Source organism: Dermacentor silvarum, chromosome 1 (assembly GCF_013339745.2).
Source record: "Dermacentor silvarum isolate Dsil-2018 chromosome 1, BIME_Dsil_1.4, whole genome shotgun sequence".
In the NCBI taxonomy this organism is placed as follows: Eukaryota; Metazoa; Arthropoda; class Arachnida; order Ixodida; family Ixodidae; genus Dermacentor; species Dermacentor silvarum.
In genome coordinates, this window is record NC_051154.1 from 243427633 (window position 1) to 243448190 (window position 20558).

Genomic DNA, 20558 nt, shown 5'->3' on the forward strand with positions numbered 1-20558 from the left:
CTAACTAAAATAAAATAAACTCAACCAACCAACCAAACTAGTTGCCGGGCTTCGACTCCCGGCGTCGCATTTCTATACACTTCAAGGGAAACATTCGTCTGAGACCAGTTTGTTTGAAAATCACTTAAAATTAGACCACCTAAATAATCTAACCAGCTGAGCAACTAAGTTTACTAATCCAGCCTAATGACTCGAAGCTGTCGTGGCTTCCTGAAGTCATGCCGGATGAAGAGTCTGAAACGTTGCGTTGAACAAGTAAACCTTGTTAGATGATGTTTAATTTGTCTAATGTGCATATGTATAGAATCATTCATGAATAAGCGTCAAATGAGTCACTGCTTTGCAGAGCACGCGTTTTAACGTTCGCGTTTTGACCAGTGCTTTTGAAAGTGGGACTAAGCTGAGTTTTCATTTTGTGTTGTGTGTCCTCTACTGTCTTACGTACAGTTGAGTGGTCAAGGTTTAAAGAGTATATGGATGACTTATGTCGGGAAGGCTTTTCACACAATATAGAAGATGCAACCGCGGAAGCAATGAAAGCGTTCTTGTGCTCGCTGACGAAGTCAACAAGGCGAACACACCTCGACACAGAACTGGAGAGGCTGCGTGCGGCACGCCGACAGGCGGAAAGAAGGTTTGGCGCACGAAGTCCGTTCTAGATCTGAGGGCTTCACGACGCATACAAAAGAAAGTCTAGCGTCGTATGGATAAATTGGAAGACAAGCGATGGAAATCTTTCTGTCAGACGCTTGATCCCCGAAGATCGCTCTCGCACATATGGAGAACGGTTAGGGGTATTCGCTCATGTCCGCATCAAATGAAGCCCTTTGCTGCTCTTGCTCTCTACCAACGCCGCTCGCAGTTTGAAGTGGCTGAAGAGCTTTGTGTGCGGGTTTCTGGGTCCGTGATCATCACTTCTGACGCGGCACTGAATGAGCAACGCATCCCGACAAAGCGTGTACATACTCAATGTACACAGTAGCCCCAGCCACCACAAGCAACGATTCAAACGCTTGTTCCAGAAAGCCATTCGCCTCGCCGGCTCCAACCCGATAGTGATCGCGGGCGACTTTAACGCCGCGCATTGCACCTGGGGCTACGCGTACGACACGCCCAAGGGTAACGAGCTTTGGCAGAACGCGAACGACATGAATCTTACCCTCATTACGGACAAGGCTTTCCCCACCCGCACCGGCACGTCCACGCAAAGAGACACCACCCCGGATCTCTGCTTCGTCAAGAATATCGCCGACGCCCGTTGGTCCAACCTCGCGGTAGATCTAGGTAGCGACCATTTCCTATTGGCCGTACACTTCCCCGCAGTCAGCAGGAAGACCAAGACGTACACGTGGGTGGACTGCGACCTCTTCCGTAAGACTCGCGCAGAACGACCCCCTCCCTACGCCGCGCCAAGTCTCGAGACATGGACGGATCAGCTTAAGGTCGACGTCGGCAAGGCCACCAAAACCATCTGGACAGACCTGCCCACCGAGAGGATGGACGGTCGCCTCGCCCACCTGCTCGAGGCCAAACAAACCCTACTGGCCCGATGGAAGGGCCAGCGCCTCAATCGGAGGTTACGCAAACGCATATCCGAGCTTAACAGGAGCATAGCGGATCACTGCAGCACCCTTTCCAAACAGCAGTGGGACGAAGTCTGTAACTCGACTGACGGGCAGGTCCGTAACGGCAAAACATGGAACCTCCTCAAACACCTGCTCGACGACACCAACACCCGCACCAATCAGCGCCATTCTCTCGCGAAGATACTCCATCAGGCCAAAGGGACCGCATCACCGGAAGCCGTCGCCAAGAGCCTCGTGCAGAAATACATTCCGCTTCCCGCGGACCCGTCGACTCCTCACCCCGAATACACTGGTACCGACAACACCCACTTAGACGCCGACTTTTCCGTCGAAGAGGTGCGCCGAGCTCTCCACGAACTCAATAGCCGCTCCACCCCTGGCCCCGATGGCATCCCCAACAAGCTCCTACGCAACTTGGATGAGCCCTCCGTCACATACCTCACCGATACTTTCAACGAAACGTGGAAGAAGGGCGAGCTATACCCAACGCCGGAAACTCGCCCGCACGATCCTTATTCCCAAACCGGGAAAAGCGCCTAGCTTAGATCACCTCCGGCCCATATCGCTCACGTCGTGCGTGGGCAAGGTGGCGGAGCACGTCGTCCTCAACAGGGTCGGTCGCTATCTCGAGGACCACGACTGCTTCACGCACCACATGATCGGCTTCCGACCTGGGCTATCTACTCAAGATGCCATGTTACTCTTAAAACACCAGATTCTGAACGGAGAAAACACTCGGGATATCCGTGTCATACGCGACCTCGATTTAGAAAAGGAATTCGATACGATCGCCCACTCGTCCATCCTGAAGGCGATCGCAGACCTCGGGCTCGGGCGTCGGTTCTACGACTTTATCCGCTCCTTCCTCACCCGGCGCAGGGCCGTCCTCCGCGCAGGAGACCTGGTGTCGGAAGAAGTCGAGCTCGGACAGCGGGGAACCCCCCAAGGGTCCGTCCTCTCGCCGACGCTCTTCAACCTAGTGATGATCGGGCTCTCCGAACGACTCTCGAAGATCGACGGGCTAAATCACACCATCTATGCGGACGGCATAACCATCTGGTGCTCCGCGGGGTCGGATGGCTTCATCGAATCCGCCCTGCAGGAGGCCATTGAAACTGCCGAGTCCTACCTCGAACACACCGGTCTCAAGTGCTCCCCCACCAAGTCGGACCTGTTGCTGTACTTGCCCAAACGCCGTGGCGCCAAGCCCAAAGGGTGGAAACCTCCGGCCCAACGGAACATCACACTCCGCATAAGAGACGGTCGTGTAGATCCCAGGGTAGACTCCATCAGGGTCCTGGGTATATGATCATCGAGTCCCGTGGAACCAACACCCTAACGGTGCAGATACTAATGACTAAGACTGAAAATGCCATACGACTCGTACGTAGGGTGGCCAACCGGCACCACGGCCTGCAAGAAGACAACCTACTGCGTCTTGTACATGCGTTTGTTCTCTGCCACTTTACCTATGTCGATGCATACACAACTGGCTACGTGCGGAGTGCGACAAACTCAACGCCCTTATTCGAAAGGTTGTGAAACAAGCCCTCGGTCTCCCTATCACCACTTCCACGTATAAACTCCTCGAGCTCGGCGTGCACAACACGCTAGAAGAGATCGCCTACTTTTCCGACTCACGACCACCAAGTCGGGCCGCCACATTCTGCGCGAGCTCGGCTTTTTCTCCTCGATGACCAGGGATCCACCAGATTTGACGCCGGTCCCCCGCGAGATCCGAGACCTTATCACGATCGCTCTCATTCCGCGAAATATGCATCCCGATGTAAACAGAGGTAGGCGCCTTGCGCGAGTGACCACCCTTCTCAGGCGCATAGACATGAAAACGGACGATGTCTCGTTCGTGGATGCCGCTGCCTATCGCAACAACCGAGCCTTCGCCGCCGTCGCGGTCTCATCCTCGCAGCGGATCTTCAACTCCGCCACGATCCTCACTCGAGAGCCCGAAGTAGCGGAGCAAGTAGCCATAGCCCTAGCTGTGCTCGACAGCAAACGGGATGTCATCTACAGCGACTCAAGACCAGCCATCAAAGCCTTTGAAATCGGCATCGATCGTCTCGGACCAGGCGTTACGCATCCTCCGCAGCGCGGATCAGAGTACCCTCAAGCACCATACCGTCATCTGGTTCCCCGCCCATCTCGGCCGGGTGCCGGGTGCCCCGCCAAACCTCAACGAGATCGCCCACGACGCAGCGCGTGCGCTTACTGACTGCACCGTCCCAGGGCAACCCCACCTGGCCGAGATAGAGACCAACCGGGATGCACCCATTACGTATAATGAAATCACCAAACACTTCTACCTTGGACGCCGCATCTTTCCGCCCCCACACCCCAAACTTAACAGACCGCAGGCGCTAACCCTACGCTTATTACAAACATACACGTACCCAAACCCCGCCAAACTCCACGTTCTCTATCCTGACGCGTACCCCAGCGACGCTTGCCCTTCGTGCGGATACACGGCGACACTCGCACACATGCTCTGGGAGTGTAGAAGCGCTCATCCCGACTCTACCTCGGACAAGTGGGAGAAGTCCCTCAGAAGCTTGCTTCTCGCCGACCAGCAATGGGCCGTCCAGCAGGCCCACGAAGCGGCCGCCAGGTATTCCCTGTCGGCCCCTACGTGGGAGACGCCCGCTACGCCCTAAGCGCGTCCTGCAGGACCCAAATAAAGTTTGTCCAGTCCAGTCCAGGTAGAAGTATGGTAAAAGATATTGTAAAGAGCGGGAAAAGGAAACACAGCTCATAGGAGACAATAAAAAAGCAGCATGCAAGTATTGTAAGTGTGAGATTCATGTACTGGCAAACGTGCAATGAACAGGGTGCAGACTACGCTGGAGACTATTTTAAAAAGTAAATGAGTGCTTTCGTTCATTCTTGCGCATATTTTCTTTGTACAAAATAATTAAAGTTATGTGTTTATCTTCCCTTCGTATTTTTGCGATTTTTTTCATACTATATAAACTATTTTCACGAATGAGAAAATTTGTTCAACTTACACTTCTTTCGGGCGTCGCAAAAGTCGTGCCGCTTTTTTTGGGCTTCTCTTGGGATGATTATTAGCTTGTTTGCTTAGCGGCATCTGGCAACTCTGGCAGGAATGGATAATCGAAGAAGCTCAGTCTATTTTTTTTAAAGTACACGTTGCACTCACGGGACTAACACAATAAATAAAAAAAAGAAGACCACAATTTTTCATTGCTTCGTGTAGGCGCCCAACATGTGCTCGCTAGAAAAAAAGAAAAAAAAAAGTAACCATCACTCGGTTATCATGATCTTCAGTCACCCGCGCGAGAAGTCTCAGCAGTTCAGAAGCAGTCGCAGTGCTTCCGGCTTCCAGTTGCCGTTTTGCTTTTGTATGCATAGAGTATGCATTGAGTTGCTCCTGGATTCAGAAATGCATCGTCACTTGAAGCCCCTGCTTGACTTGATCTATATGAGGCCTGTCGTGAACGCACCGAAAGATACGTAACAAGGGTCTTGGGCACGTTCACGACAGGCCTCATTTAGATCAAGTCAAACAGTGGCTTCAAGTTAAGATGCATTTAAGAATACGGGGGTTAGTATACTAACTATAGAGGAAAAGCTGGGCGAAAAAAGCATAAAGTTAGTATACAACTCTATGAAAAAAAGAAAAAAGTAACCATGACTCGGTTATCATGATCTTCAGTCACCCGTGCGAGAAGTCTCAGCAGTTCAGAAGCCGTCGCAGTGCTTCCGGCTTCCGGTTGCCGTTTTGCTTTTGTATGCATAGAGTATGCATTGAGTTGCTCCTGGATTCAGAAATGCATCGTCACTTGAAGCCCCTGCTTGACTTGATCTATATGAGGCCTGTCGTGAACGCACCGAAAGATACGTAACAAGGGTCTTGGGCACGTTCACGACAGGCCTCATTTAGATCAAGTCAAACAGTGGCTTCAAGTTAAGATGCATTTAAGAATACGGGGGTTAGTATACTAACTATAGAGGAAAAGCTGGGCGAAAAAAGCATAAAGTTAGTATACAACTCTATGAAAAAAAGAAAAAAGTAACCATGACTCGGTTATCATGATCTTCAGTCACCCGTGCGAGAAGTCTCAGCAGTTCAGAAGCCGTCGCAGTGCTTCCGGCTTCCGGTTGCCGTTTTGCTTTTGTATGCATAGAGTATGCATTGAGTTGCTCCTGGATTCAGAAATGCATCGTCACTTGAAGCCCCTGCTTGACTTGATCTATATGAGGCCTGTCGTGAACGCACCGAAAGATACGTAACAAGGGTCTTGGGCAAGTTCACGACAGGCCTCATTTAGATCAAGTCAAACAGTGGCTTCAAGTTAAGATGCATTTAAGAATACGGGGGTTAGTATACTAACTATAGAGGAAAAGCTGGGCGAAAAAAGCATAAAGTTAGTATACAACTCTATGAAAAAAAGAAAAAAGTAACCATGACTCGGTTATCATGATCTTCAGTCACCCGTGCGAGAAGTCTCAGCAGTTCAGAAGCCGTCGCAGTGCTTCCGGCTTCCGGTTGCCGTTTTGCTTTTGTATGCATAGAGTATGCATTGAGTTGCTCCTGGATTCAGAAATGCATCGTCACTTGAAGCCCCTGCTTGACTTGATCTATATGAGGCCTGTCGTGAACGCACCGAAAGATACGTAACAAGGGTCTTGGGCAAGTTCACGACAGGCCTCATTTAGATCAAGTCAAACAGTGGCTTCAAGTTAAGATGCATTTAAGAATACGGGGTTAGTATACTAACTATAGAGGAAAAGCTGGGCGAAAAAAGCATAAAGTTAGTATACAACTCTATGAAAAAAAAAGTAACCATGACTCGGTTATCATGATCTTCAGTCACCCGTGCGAGAAGTCTCAGCAGTTCAGAAGCCGTCGCAGTGCTTCCGGCTTCCGGTTGCCGTTTTGCTTTTGTATGCATAGAGTATGCATAGAGTTGCTCCTGGATTCAGAAATGCATCGTCACTTGAAGCCCCTGCTTGACTTGATCTATATGAGGCCTGTCGTGAACGCACCGAAAGATACGTAACAAGGGTCTTGGGCACGTTCACGACAGGCCTCATTTAGATCAAGTCAAACAGTGGCTTCAAGTTAAGATGCATTTAAGAATACGGGGGTTAGTATACTAACTATAGAGGAAAAGCTGGGCGAAAAAAGCATAAAGTTAGTATACAACTCTATGAAAAAAAAAGTAACCATGACTCGGTTATCATGATCTTCAGTCACCCGTGCGAGAAGTCTCAGCAGTTCAGAAGCCGTCGCAGCGCTTCCGGCTTCCGGTTGCCGTTTTGCTTTTGTATGCATAGAGTATGCATAGAGTTGCTCCTGGATTCAGAAATGCATCGTCACTTGAAGCCCCTGCTTGACTTGATCTATATGAGGCCTGTCGTGAACGCACCGAAAGATACGTAACAAGGGTCTTGGGCACGTTCACGACAGGCCTCATTTGGATCAAGTCAAACAGTGGCTTCAAGTTAAGATGCATTTAAGAATACGGGGGTTAGTATACTAACTATAGAGGAAAAGCTGGGCGAAAAAAGCATAAAGTTAGTATACAACTCTATGAAAAAAAAAGTAACCATGACTCGGTTATCATGATCTTCAGTCACCCGTGCGAGAAGTCTCAGCAGTTCAGAAGCCGTCGCAGTGCTTCCGGCTTCCGGTTGCCGTTTTGCTTTTGTATGCATAGAGTATGCATAGAGTTGCTCCTGGATTCAGAAATGCATCGTCACTTGAAGCCCCTGCTTGACTTGATCTATATGAGGCCTGTCGTGAACGCACCGAAAGATACGTAACAAGGGTCTTGGGCACGTTCACGACAGGCCTCATTTAGATCAAGTCAAACAGTGGCTTCAAGTTAAGATGCATTTAAGAATACGGGGTTAGTATACTAACTATAGAGGAAAAGCTGGGCGAAAAAAGCATAAAGTTAGTATACAACTCTATGAAAAAAAAAGTAACCATGACTCGGTTATCATGATCTTCAGTCACCCGTGCGAGAAGTCTCAGCAGTTCAGAAGCCGTCGCAGTGCTTCCGGCTTCCGGTTGCCGTTTTGCTTTTGTATGCATAGAGTATGCATAGAGTTGCTCCTGGATTCAGAAATGCATCGTCACTTGAAGCCCCTGCTTGACTTGATCTATATGAGGCCTGTCGTGAACGCACCGAAAGATACGTAACAAGGGTCTTGGGCACGTTCACGACAGGCCTCATTTGGATCAAGTCAAACAGTGGCTTCAAGTTAAGATGCATTTAAGAATACGGGGTTAGTATACTAACTATAGAGGAAAAGCTGGGCGAAAAAAGCATAAAGTTAGTATACAACTCTATGAAAAGAAAAAAGTAACCATGACTCGGTTATCATGATCTTCAGTCACCCGTGCGAGAAGTCTCAGCAGTTCAGAAGCCGTCGCAGTGCTTCCGGCTTCCGGTTGCCGTTTTGCTTTTGTATGCATAGAGTATGCATAGAGTTGCTCCTGGATTCAGAAATGCATCGTCACTTGAAGCCCCTGCTTGACTTGATCTATATGAGGCCTGTCGTGAACGCACCGAAAGATACGTAACAAGGGTCTTGGGCACGTTCACGACAGGCCTCATTTAGATCAAGTCAAACAGTGGCTTCAAGTTAAGATGCATTTAAGAATACGGGGGTTAGTATACTAACTATAGAGGAAAAGCTGGGCGAAAAAAGCATAAAGTTAGTATACCAACTCTATGAAAAAAAAAAAATTCGCAGCCGCAAAGGCGCTTTCACGTTGTTACGGCTCTTTTTGGTAACGCTGAAAATATTCAAGAGCAACCGCGAATACACGCGAGATTTCCGCACGACTGGCCGCTCGAGGCACTTTGCGTGTATTCGCGGGCATCTTTCACGCTCGGAAAAACACTTTTATGTAGCACGTATTGAGCAATAGAAAGCTGTATCGGGAGTTTTTCATGTTGCTCTACAATTTTTCTCATTGACGCTTTTCGTCTAATTATAGTAACTGAGAAGTTGATTAATTAATTAAGTCTGGTTAGCGAAAAATAATCTGAGTACCTCCAAGCGATAGCAAACAACATTACCTTGGTTCAGTGAAGCTACGTGGCCATTTGCATATATTTAATGTTTGTCCCAAGTTAAGTGAAACAAACCGTATGAACGCATGTGGTGAAGCCATGTCTACGTGGCAGTGCATGCTCAGACGCAACCATGTTGTTTCGGCTTCCTCCGGTAGGCGCCGCCGGCAATCTTGGACGCGCAGCGCTCCCGCGTTCTAGACACCCGTGACGGGGACTGTACATGTTAGAATCTGCGAGAAACCAAACACCGCGAAGTGGTTGATGAAATGCTTGTACATCTAAATGTGATGCATACAAATGTGTTTATTTTCATTCTATGCAACGTGGAACCTAAAGCATTCTTTTTACTTATGCACTGCACATATCACAGCTTTAATGTAATTCAATGTTTACGCTCATTCACGACAGCGTTCACAAGCAAAAGTCATAGTGATGTATGAGATGCGCCTTTTTGGTGCCTGTGATTCACTCAGTTTATCGGAAACAACGAATCATGGAGATTGCGGTGCTATGCGCATGCGCACGAAGGCTAAGAGCAGCAGGGTGCTGTTTTCTACAACCGTATTTTCACCCGATTTAGTGCAAGACAGGAACTGCAATGTGCTAATATGTCGCGCATCGCATAGCACTGCCCACCTCATGTATAATGCTCACTAACTAGATCTCGGCTAAATGTGGCAAGCGCCGGGCTCCGTCTGCATTAGCTGCGCCGGCCGCACGGCGTTCGAGTCCCGCTGCGCCAAAATCCTGGTTCACTGAGGATTCGCACTTGGTAGCAGCCTCGAGCTCCCAAATAACTTATGGCGCAACTTGTGGACGAGCGAAATGGTGCCATTTTCGCGCGCTCGGGCAATTCGTCCCTTAAATAAACAAGTGCTTCGTGTCTTTACTTGCCTCCCGCGCATCGATCGACCTTGTCGGTTATGACTCGCCACCTCCACAAAGACCACTTGGACTAGAGCTTTGAAAGTTTAGTTCTTTTTCTTTTAGAATGGCTCATATACATAGTTTTTGTTTCCTTCTTCTCAAAGGCAAGATGAGCAATTATGCGCCTTCACTACCATTTCATACGCTCCCATGAAAAATAGCGGAAGGCACTGGGGGGAAACTGGCTAAAATTTCTTTTACCTACTAGTGGCTGCTGAAAGCTCAGCCCGCCCCGCCCCCTTATCTCTTCCTCCTTCCTCCCGCTCTTTCAGATAACCCGCTTCGGTGGCTCAGTGGCTAAAGCATTCTGCTGCTGAGCGCGAGGTCGCCGGTTCGATGTAGGCGAGGTGCGAAATTGCTCGTGTACTATTAGCAAGGAAAACGGGTAAATTACAGACGTGTGTCCTTTCGGCAGCTCGAGGCGCCCATGGTGCCTCGAGATTGCCTTACGCGAGAGCATCAATCGGCTTTTGCGAGAGTACTCGCAGCAATTAACAAGAAGCTGGCCCAAATATCAGACATTCAGAGTAAGGTGGATGGGCTAATGGTGGTAAAGAATACAGTCGACACATGGGAGCTCTCTATATTCAGCATTCGTCGAATTAATACGATGTGGTGCTTGCGGAATTAAAAAAAGGAAAAACAACCCAAATAGCCATTATTAAGAAAAGTGCATAGAACCAGTTTAGTAATTCAGCACCAGCAAAGAAGTTCACGAGTTGCGAAAGCAGATTCATGTCCTAGAGCAATACAGCAGACGACAAAATTTGGAAATTCATGGCCCGCCAGCAACTGAGAATGAAAACATGTTAAGGAAGCTGAACAACTTAGCAGATAAACTTAACTCGCTGAATTGACATTCTCCGAAGGCGTGCACAGACTGCCGCCTAAATGGGGCAAAGTTCCTCTCCTCCCGTTTCGTGTCCCGTGCCACACGCGATGAGTGGATGGCTAAGAAAGCTGAATTAAGAATTGCTAGATCTGAGGTGCACTTCCTGGGCACTCTGACCCCACAGAATAAGAAGCTTCTTTTGCTGATGAAGGTGAAAGGTCAGGACAATCATTATCAATTCGCGTGGCACAAAGATGGAAAGTTTTCTGTACGCAAGGCACCTGGCGAGCGAACGCTGCGCATTGGCTGCGAATATGACCTTCATAAGATTCGCTGAACTACTCTGTATTATTTTAGAGCGATAGCTCTACTACTCGAGGTACAAACCCGGAAAACGCCTGGTTCCGTAAATCTGACCTTCAAGCTCAGCCAAGGTCAAAATTGGACTTAGCCTGCCACTATCGGCGGCTGCTGCGTATGCCGCGTGGGCTCCCATATCTTGAAAGCGATCTGCGATGTGGACAAAGTGCACCGAGTGCTGGTAGCTTCATATGCGCTGTAATTTCGACGCTTTGTTCGCGTTGAAGTGAGACGCAGCGTGAAGGTCAATTCGCCCGCGGCTGCTGCCGCGCCGAGCAGCGTCTGTGCGTTGTCTTGTGGTGCAATTGTAGATGCGGTAGTTGCTGACGGCACCGAGCAGCGTTAAAATTTCAATGACTGTTTTCTTCGAAACCGTGTATCAAGGCAGTTTATCTTTTAAATTCGCTGTGTCCACCCCTTCTTTCACGAAACTGTCCAGAATGTTGATTTTCCATACAAATATCTGCAGTATGAGAAACAACTAGTGTTAAGCCGAAGCACTGTTCGAATCTTAAGATCATAAGCTCAATTGTTTAGCTTTCACTGAAACTTCGTACTCAAGTGCCAAGTACAATTTTTGAGTGATATAAACTCGAAGGTGTTTACAGATTGGATCGCAGAGGAGGTGGAGCGTCATTACATATCGAAGATGATATATTGTATGACGTTGTTACTGAATTTTCTTGTTTGTGCACATTATAAACCGATCGCTGGTAAATGTATGGAATTACTGATTGCCTCAGTTTATGGCCCACGATCAGGGGATATTCAAGAATATTCAGAGGTGACGTCCGTGCTGGTGCACTCACGACTGGTTTGAGCGATAACATATCAATACGTTGTTTCTTCCCGGTAATAAAAAAAAAATGAAAAAGCGTGTGGGCGATGCTTATTTTACTTATCGCTTCTTTAGTGCCAATCCATTGTCTGCTTTTCATGCTAGTATTGATAGTATCGATTGGAATGATCTTGGTAATTTGCTTCAAAGCGCAAGAGAACACGCTCACATAAACGCACGCATCACACACACAAGCACCCCGAGTAAGGATGCCCCTCACCTTTTCACACAAGCGTCGTTTCTTCGTGTGTGTGTGCGCGCGCGCGTGTGTGTTCTGTTGCGCTCTGCAGAAGTTACCAAAATGGATTGGAAACTAGCCTAGCTAAAAGTTTTTTTTTAATTATGGGGTTTTGTGTGCCAAAACGACGATCTGATTATGATGCAGGCCGTAGTGGATAACTCCGAAATAATTTCGATCACCTGGGGTTCTTTAACGTGCACCCAACGCCCGGTACACGGGTGTTTTTGCAATTCGCCCCCATCGAAATGTGACCGCCGCTACCCCAGCTATACAAATTCTAGAGTGCAATGATGTCTACTGAGAGCGAAATCCCAACGTATAGTATGAATTGTTTTTGCAATATTGACACGTGTACGCATTTATTCTTTTTCCGGGGACGAAAAACGTGTGAAAATATGTAAAGCGCTGTTATGGTGATGCTTTAACACATTAAAAGTCGCAATAAGCGCAGAAACCCAAGGATTAATAGAGAGCTTCAGAACACAGTATAGAGAGCGAGATAGACTATATCATAGCTTTATTAGACTAAGAGATGTATCTATGTTACACGAATACGAAAAAAAATAAAAAAAATTGAAACGAATCAAACTGAGACTGAAAGAGAGCTCGCGTTCAGCATTACCAGGCGAAATGTGCGGCGGTCCCTCATGATTCCAGAAATGCACGGAGTTCGGCACGTCCGCTTATTGAGAAAACAAACGATAGACTTCCTAGAAGGCTTACGATTGATGGTGCTGAGTACAGCGAAGTCAGCCTGGTGGACAAAATTAGCAATAATTTTTTTAGCTTAAGGTGCAGGAGTGCCGGGTCGTGGCCCACGGAAAAACACCGAGAAGTACATAGCATCTCGCTGTGCAAGCTGTATTTTCTTGACTCCATGTAGGGGACATGAAATAATAACATATCTTAAATCATCAAATAAAAATGCTGCTACTGATAACGATAACATCAAGGCCGAACCACTTATACACGTTGCTCAACTATTAGGTGGGCCATTGCAGCATATATGTAATCAAGCTTTCGCCACAGGTACTTTTCCAGAAGTCATGAAAATTGCTAAGGCAGTAATTATGCACAAAGGTGGCTCTCATAATGACTTGGAACAGCCACACATCTGTAACCGTGCTTCGTTTAACTTTGAAAGTTTTAGAGTACGCATTAAAATCAAAATTATTCATGTTCCTCAGTGATTGTCAAATGCTTGTAAGGGAACAATTTTATGTCCATGACCGGAAACCAGTAGAAAATACACTACTGCATAATGAAGAAAAATGATTCATATTATTGACAGTAAGCAAGATATCATTGGAGTACTTTTGGATTTTAAAATAAGAAGGTGTTCGATTCCATCAAACATGCTATTTTGTTTCGTTAACTCCCTAATTACGGTATACTAGGCATTAAATTCGATGTTTAGTTATTCTCCTGGCAGGGTGCCGTGCACTTGTTTAAACAGTTAGAGTTTCCAGTTGCCGCCAAAAAATATTAAGTACCACGGGATTGTAATCTAGGACCGTTATTTCTCATGATATATATATAGCTGGACACACCGTAAACAAGCTTTAGAAAAATATGTATAGGTCGATATCGAATGTTGTAGAATAAGAAAAATTTGTTACCAAAATGGTTGAAACTTCAGTTATATTACGCCATTGTTCCTTCTCCCCTTCACTATACTGCCTGTTAATCTTGGGTACCACTACTAATACTAATTTAAAGAGGTTAACAATTCTGGCTAAAAAAAGGTTAAAATAAACTGTTGGCGACATAAAATTTCAAGTTTTACATCAGCGCCACCGGTGGTGCGAGACACCGTTCTTCCTAACTCCGCCCTTGAGTGTACCAGAAGGTATTCTAGTACATGCGACTCTGTCGTATATAAGGTCATATTCAGGAACATTTTAATAAGGTCATATTCAGCCACATTTTAACAAGGTCATATTCAGCCACATTTTAATCTTTCCTTTATGTATACAGCGTTTGTGCGCTGGTAGAACGCGAGAATACCTGCTGCGATGAACGCGGCGCTGTGAACGCTTGTTGCATCGCGCACCAGCCACGCTGCGTGAGCGTGAATGCAACATTGTGTTGCCTCCGAAATACGTGAACAGACGCCACAATGCAAGTGCGCACCCTTCAAGTCTGCACAAACTGCGAAGTGTATAATAGTTGCGCTTAACTGAATGCTTAGCGCGTCCGTCTCACAGCTGCACCTTGATCGGACAAAATTTCAAGCCACGATGCAATTTTTACACGTCACGGATACAGGACAAGCCTCAAGACTCTAAATATGCTGCTATGTAAATATCCATCGCACGAAGATTCCTGTTATCATAATCCTCCATCCCTCGTCAGTCCTCAGTTCAAAGTAGGAGGCTAGTTGGCGCGAGCTTCGGGCCAACTTCTGCATTTCTAGAAATAAGTCCTATGATACTATTTCTGGCAAGTTCTATGAGAATTCCGTGGTCGTGCCGGTGACACCAAGTTCGTTATTGTTACATTTTTGTTGGTGCGTTTTTTTCTGCCCTTAATGTCTACGGGACATGAAAGCAAATCATTAAATTTTAGTCTTTTTGTAGGGATGCACCGATGTGCCCTTTTTGTAGGGAAGATGGGGCCAGAAAACATTTTTTCATTTCTCATAGACCTATTCTGGGTTGCTGCATGGGTCAATGTAAAGAACACAGGTGAACTGTGGGCCCACGCATGCGTACGTGTTCATTTGGTAGCGTCTCGTGACCATGTCAGTCCTTTCGATGCCGGCCGCATATAGTAAAAGACGCCTTCGTTGCCTGCGAGCATTAGCAACAGAGAGGATATGTCGCAGCCGAAGAGGACCGCGCCTTAATCACGCGCTCCTCAGAAGTGCCTCAGTAGCGGTTTTATTTCATTTTCTCCCCAGCCTAAACTCGTAATTCGTACACCTCTCCAATGATTTTGCACTTTTCTTTGTTTGACCTGCAAATAGATGCACAGTTTGTTCTCTTCAATCGCGTGCGCCGGGCCCACGGAACCAATCGGGTGCCGAGTCGGTGTGCCAGGAAAAAACCGCTACACGTCGGTGGCGGCGCACATCACCGCGCCATGGGTGGCGTCGCTGTCTGCGCGGTGAGCAGCATCGTTCTAGCAACTGTAGCATCGTGGTGGACGAAGTGCCCGAATAGGAAGTCTTGGTGCATAACTGCGGAGGACGAGCGGCGCTGCCGGCGTTCGGTCCGGTGGCGACTCTGCTTTGTCTTTTCTTCTAGCCCGGCCGTGGCGTCGCATGGCTGTCCGCGCTGCTGAGTATATACGCTGCCTGCGCGCCGCATCATGGAGTTAATCAGCGGCGGGTGCAACGCCTAAGGGCGAGTTGAGATGGCTGGTAGCTTCATGCGCGCGGTCTTCCCGAGCGCCTAGTGTTGGATTTCGCGTGATCTAATTTTTGGAGACGCGCAGTGACCCGAGCGGCAGCACAAAGCTCTCGCTCCCCGCTGCCGGCGGTATTTTGCGCGCCTGCGCCGTGACGGCGAGTGCTCGCGGTCAACTAGTGAGATCTGTGGATGTTTGGGCTTGTTAGTTTAATCAGCACGCGAACGTTTACTTCAATTTTTACCGTCGATAAATATGAGAGCCTAACTTCGTGTAATTGTATAATAGTTTGCCATCCCTATCAGTGCTTCGCCTTTCGGGTAATACTGCGGCTTTTTTGGAGAGAAGATACTATAGAACATTTCTTATCGACGATTCTTGATCTTACAAAAATAACATTAGAATAACCCTGCATTTAATCTTCTGGGATTATATATGACTGCTTCTAATTGACTGTTCTCGGTTGCCTCAATCTTGGGCACAGCGACCGCGGAAGGTTCTTGCTGTAATCTAAACATTTGTTGTAAGGTTAATGCGAATAAATTCCTTAATTTTAACCTTACTGTTTCCTTTTTCTTTCTGTAAAATTTAGTGCGATTGGTTCTATATTATTATATTTTTCATATATTTCTTAGTTTTATAAATTTAATCTATTTTGATTTTAAAGTATAGATCTATTCTCAAGATCAGTTGTATTACATTTTTATTCAATATTTTATATTGAGCTGCTCGGTTCCTAACCAATCCCCCTAAGTGGGGAGGTGCCACTAACTCACGAAATGTTTCATCTAGATGGATATATGTAGTGGCAAACGGGCATCGTACTATGTTGGGCCAATCATCGTGCTGCATGGGGAAGTGCCATTAAGAGAAGAGAAAGAAGATGCCCGGCTCGCGCTTTCTGCGTTCCATTCGGTCCTCGAAAACAACAGCGACGTAATGAGCGGCCGTTACGTGGGTTTCCCGTTCGTGAAGAAGAGCGGCCAGTTATCTTCACCGTGGGAGCCCCAAGAGGAACGGCTTCAGCAAATCTTGCAGCTGCTAAAGGAGTCGCTGTCTGCTGAGGAAGAGGCGAGGCTAACGGCTCGGCGGGCAATCAAGCAGCTGAGTGAACTTCCCGACTTCATCAGCTACCTGGTATTCATCATCGCAGAGTTGAAGTTTGAGAATGAGCACTTGACGAAACCAACCGGCCTATTGTTGGATAAAGATGGCACTGCAAACTCTGGCAACGTTCCCCTGAATGTGACCGACTCCACCAGGACTAGCAGCTTCGAAAGTGTGGGCGATCCCTTGGTGGTGATTGTTGCTGCTCTGGGCTTCTTCATCACGACAGACGCAACGCTCGAGCTCACACGCTGGCCTGAATTGCTTCCGCGGCTCGGCGAACTGTTAGACTCGAAGGACGACAGAGTCTGCGAGGGTTCTTTCGGGGCGCTGCACAAGATCTGTCGGGACTACGCTGCGGCACTGGATACAGGTCTACTGAAAGATCAGCTCACTGCTCTTGCACCCAAGTTTCTGAAGTTTTTTCGGCACAGCAACCCTCGGATCCGGTTCTGCGCCATAACTTTCATAAGCCTGCTATTCCTTAATCGGGCACATGCCGTGATAGTCCACGCTGACTCTGCTGTTACGAGCTTGCTGCAGTTGTTGTATGAAGAAGACTCCAAAGTGCAGAAAACCATGTGGCGTGCTCTGATAGTACTGCTAGAATATCAAATAGACTGTCTCATCCCTCATATGCGCAGCATCATAGAGTACGCGATGGTCAAGCTGCAAGATACGGACGAAAGCGTTGCGCTAGAGGCGTGCACGACATTGGCCTGTCTGACGAAGAAGCCAGTCTGCAAGGAAGCACTGGCTCCGTGCTTGTCACGCCTAGTCACCATTCTGCTCCAAGGTATGAAGTACTCAGACGCTGACTTAAGACGATGCAAGGAAGACGTACGACGTATACAGCCTACGCCTGGCCAGACCAAAAAAGCAACAGAGGGCAACATTGGCGGATCTTCAGTGAGAGACAAAATACATGCCGATGACAACATCTTCTACAAATGGAATATGAGGAATTGCTCAGCGGACGCGCTGGACGGGATAGCCATGGTGTTCAACGAGGAAGTGTTTCACCTGCTGCTGCCTTTCCTTAAGGAGATGCTTCACAAAGATTGGGTGACTAAGGAATCGGCCATTTTTATCCTTGGGGTCATCGCTGAGGGCTGCATGGAAGGCATGTCCCAGTATCTAGAGGATCTGATCACGTACTTGCTTCTCTGTCTTAGAGATAACGAAGCCCCTGTGCGGTCGGCCGCCTGCTGGACCCTGAGCCGCTACTCCCACTGGGTGTTGAGCCAGCCGCACCACCGCTACTTCGAGCCACTTTTGAACCAACTACTGGAGCGGGTAATGGACGACAGTGAAATGGTCCAAGAAGTTGCCTGCAATGCCCTTATCACGCTGACAGAGGAAGCCAAAACAAAGGTCGTGCCATACCTCAACGCCATTTTGGACACGATCTACTGTAGCTTCAGCAAGTACAGGCGTCCACGTTTTTATATGCTGTACAATGCAATAAGAACGCTGGCGGACTGTGTGGGACCAGAACTGAAGAGGCGTGAGTTCATTTTATTTTTCATGAAACCACTGACCGACGAGTGGGATGAGATGGCAGACGGTGAGGTGAATTTATTTTGTCTGCTACGGTGTCTGAGTAGCGTGGCTACTGCAGTGAAATCTGAATTCTTGCCTTACCACATGCCCGTCGCAAAAAGGTGTGTCCACCTCGTGCAACTGGGGATGCAAGGCTTCTTCGTCGAAGCACTCCGCCTGAGGAAGTCGTATACACCGAAAAAACCCTTTGTAGTTGCGGCGCTGGCAACGCTCAGTGGACTGGCGGAAGGTTTGGAAAGGGAAATTAGGCCTTTAGTCGCGGATACCAACATCGTTGAGCTCATGTTCCAGTGCGGCAAGGACCCGGTGCCTGAAGTGCGTCAGGTGACGTTTGCTCTTCTGGGAAACCTCACCAGAGGTTGCTTCGACTGTCTGGTGTCCGTTACCTGCAGCTTCCTGCCTATACTTGGTGAGAACTTGAACCCAGAGTTGAAACCAGTGTGCAATAATGCGACGTGGGCAATCAGCGAGATAACCATGAAGTTGAGAAGCGCTGTGAAACCGCACATGTCTGATGTGGTCACTAAACTGGTGACTAACATGAAGCTCTCGAACACGTCGAAAACCTTGCTTGCGAACACTGCTATTGCACTCGGATGTCTTGGTCGCGCTTGCCCAGAAGAAATGGCGCCGAAGTTACTTCAATTTATAGGTCCGTGCTGCTCAGCACTGGGAAAAGTCCAGAATTGTGAAGCAAAGGACTTCGCGTTCAGTGGCATCTGCAGTATGGCTCGTGTGAACCCGGATGGAGTCATCCTTGACTTCTTTTTCTTCCTTGAGGCCATCCTTTCCTGGGCCATTCCCAAGGACGACTTGAAGCAAACCGTCAAAGACCTGCTCCACCGCTACAAGAAGATGTTTGGGAGCAAGAAATGGCAGCAGTTCTCCGAACAGCTTCCACCTGCACTCAGGGGGCGAATGCTAGACCACTATGGCATCTGAGAAGGGTTCTTCGCTAATGCAAAAACGCAAATCCAGCAAAAATTAATGTGCCTTGAGTATTTTCTACGCAAGCAAGGAACATGAGATGATGTTGCCTCCCGAAACTGAAAGCCAATATGGGCCAACAACTACCTCCGGGCTTCTGCAGACGAAGAAGAGCGTCAACGCTGCTGGTTTGTGTGAGCCAGTAAAAGTGTTTTGGTCTTTCTTACTGCTGTTTTTCTTTGTCAGCAAAGAGTGGGGCATTGCCCTTTTTGTGGGTTTGTGAACGGCAAGATAACGTAGAGGAGCCGACGATGGAACGATGATTTTTGTGTAGACGCAACAGAGGATACCCGCACAAATAACGAGGACATAGGATATCGGTAGTGATATTTTTCACCGCATATGCGTTTGTCGTAGTATTTAGGGCATTCACGTGCTCTGTTGTGCATATCAGTCGGACCAACTAATTTACTTCATAGAAAACAAATGCTTCGCACAACAGTTTCATCTGAACATCGCTCGGTACTTGTCTCACAACTGCTAGTAAAACGTGGCATACAGTTCCCCGTACAGTTCCCCATACAGTTCACGTTGCATACAATTCAAATGGTTAAATACGCCCCACCACTACGGTTATCCAACATGGCTATGAGAAAATAACCACGTCAATAATACATTCACCCAAACACTCAGTTCAAATTTAGTCTACGTTGACGTCAGAGTGAATACGCATTTAATCACAGGGCGAAGCGTGTACTTTAATCGGGTAAAATTAGAAAAACGCTTTACCTCGGGGCCAGCTCCGATTCCCCGTTGGAATACATGTGAAACGCAGAAATACTCTCATTAAACAAGCAATGAACCCATTTGAAGATGTTTGGTGCATTTCAGAGGGAAATTTGAAATATACAAAGTACATGATGTGGCACATTGATATAGTACTTGACAGTTTGAACTAAAATTTTCAGAATTACGTAAACAAAAAAAAAAAGGACAAGTACGCAGTTGCTGGCAGAGTAGACGCCGAACCCCCGCGCTCCCGCACGGGCTTCCCACTTTCCTCCTTTCGCGTGGGAGAGTGCGTATCTTGCGCCCGGTCGCAAGATATATACGCAGTTGGTGCAGCAGGTAAACGTCGCCTCCCCTCTCTCTCTCCCCCTCCCCCCCACCCCACGGCCTTTCGCATGACGGAAGATGTCGCGTGTGTTCTCCGCCGTGCGCTTGCTTTCCGTGAAATCGCCCGTCCCTAGCGCGCTTTCGTTTAGCATATGTAGCATATGGCGTGTGGCAACGATTTTATCGCCCTTGGACTTTATACGTAATCTCACGGCGACGACGATGGGGACGCCGATGGCAGGCATATGCTTGGAGTGTCCACATAATTGCTATCGCAATGAAAAGAACGTGGAAGCACAAAGTTTACAAATCAGCAACTTTGCACCAAAAACAGATAAGGCTCTTCGGTGAACGGCATGGGTGAAAGCATCACAAGCATACTGTGTAAGCTTACAGCTTTACATGAAGTTCTTACAATGGTGACAAGAGTTTCGCAGAACCTGTGCCGTAACCTGTGGCAAAATTAAAAAAAATTGGCGACTGCCACGTAGCTAGACAGAACTAACGTATTATTGTTTGCCGTCGCTTGGAGCAAGTCAGACAACTTTTTTTTTTCGTATTCGCCTAAGTGCACAATGCGTTATTATTAATTGATTAACTTCTCAAATATTATATAACCCGAGCAGTGTTGTCAATCATG

At 47.6% G+C, this 20558-nt stretch overlaps 2 protein-coding genes across 2 annotated transcripts; both read left to right on the plus strand.

Moving 5' to 3' along the window:
• Nucleotides 1-932: 932 nt before the first annotated feature.
• Nucleotides 933-2126, plus strand: LOC119438358 (uncharacterized). The gene has a single exon (XM_037704780.1). The coding sequence runs from the start codon at nt 933-935 to the stop codon at nt 2124-2126; it is 1194 nt and encodes a 397-aa protein (XP_037560708.1).
• A 154-nt stretch (nt 2127-2280) lies between these two features.
• Nucleotides 2281-18817, plus strand: LOC119438374 (transportin-2). The gene is made up of 2 exons (XM_037704781.1): nt 2281-2865; nt 15998-18817. The coding sequence occupies exons 1-2, from the start codon at nt 2281-2283 to the stop codon at nt 18815-18817; spliced, it is 3405 nt and encodes a 1134-aa protein (XP_037560709.1).
• Nucleotides 18818-20558: the final 1741 nt, after the last annotated feature.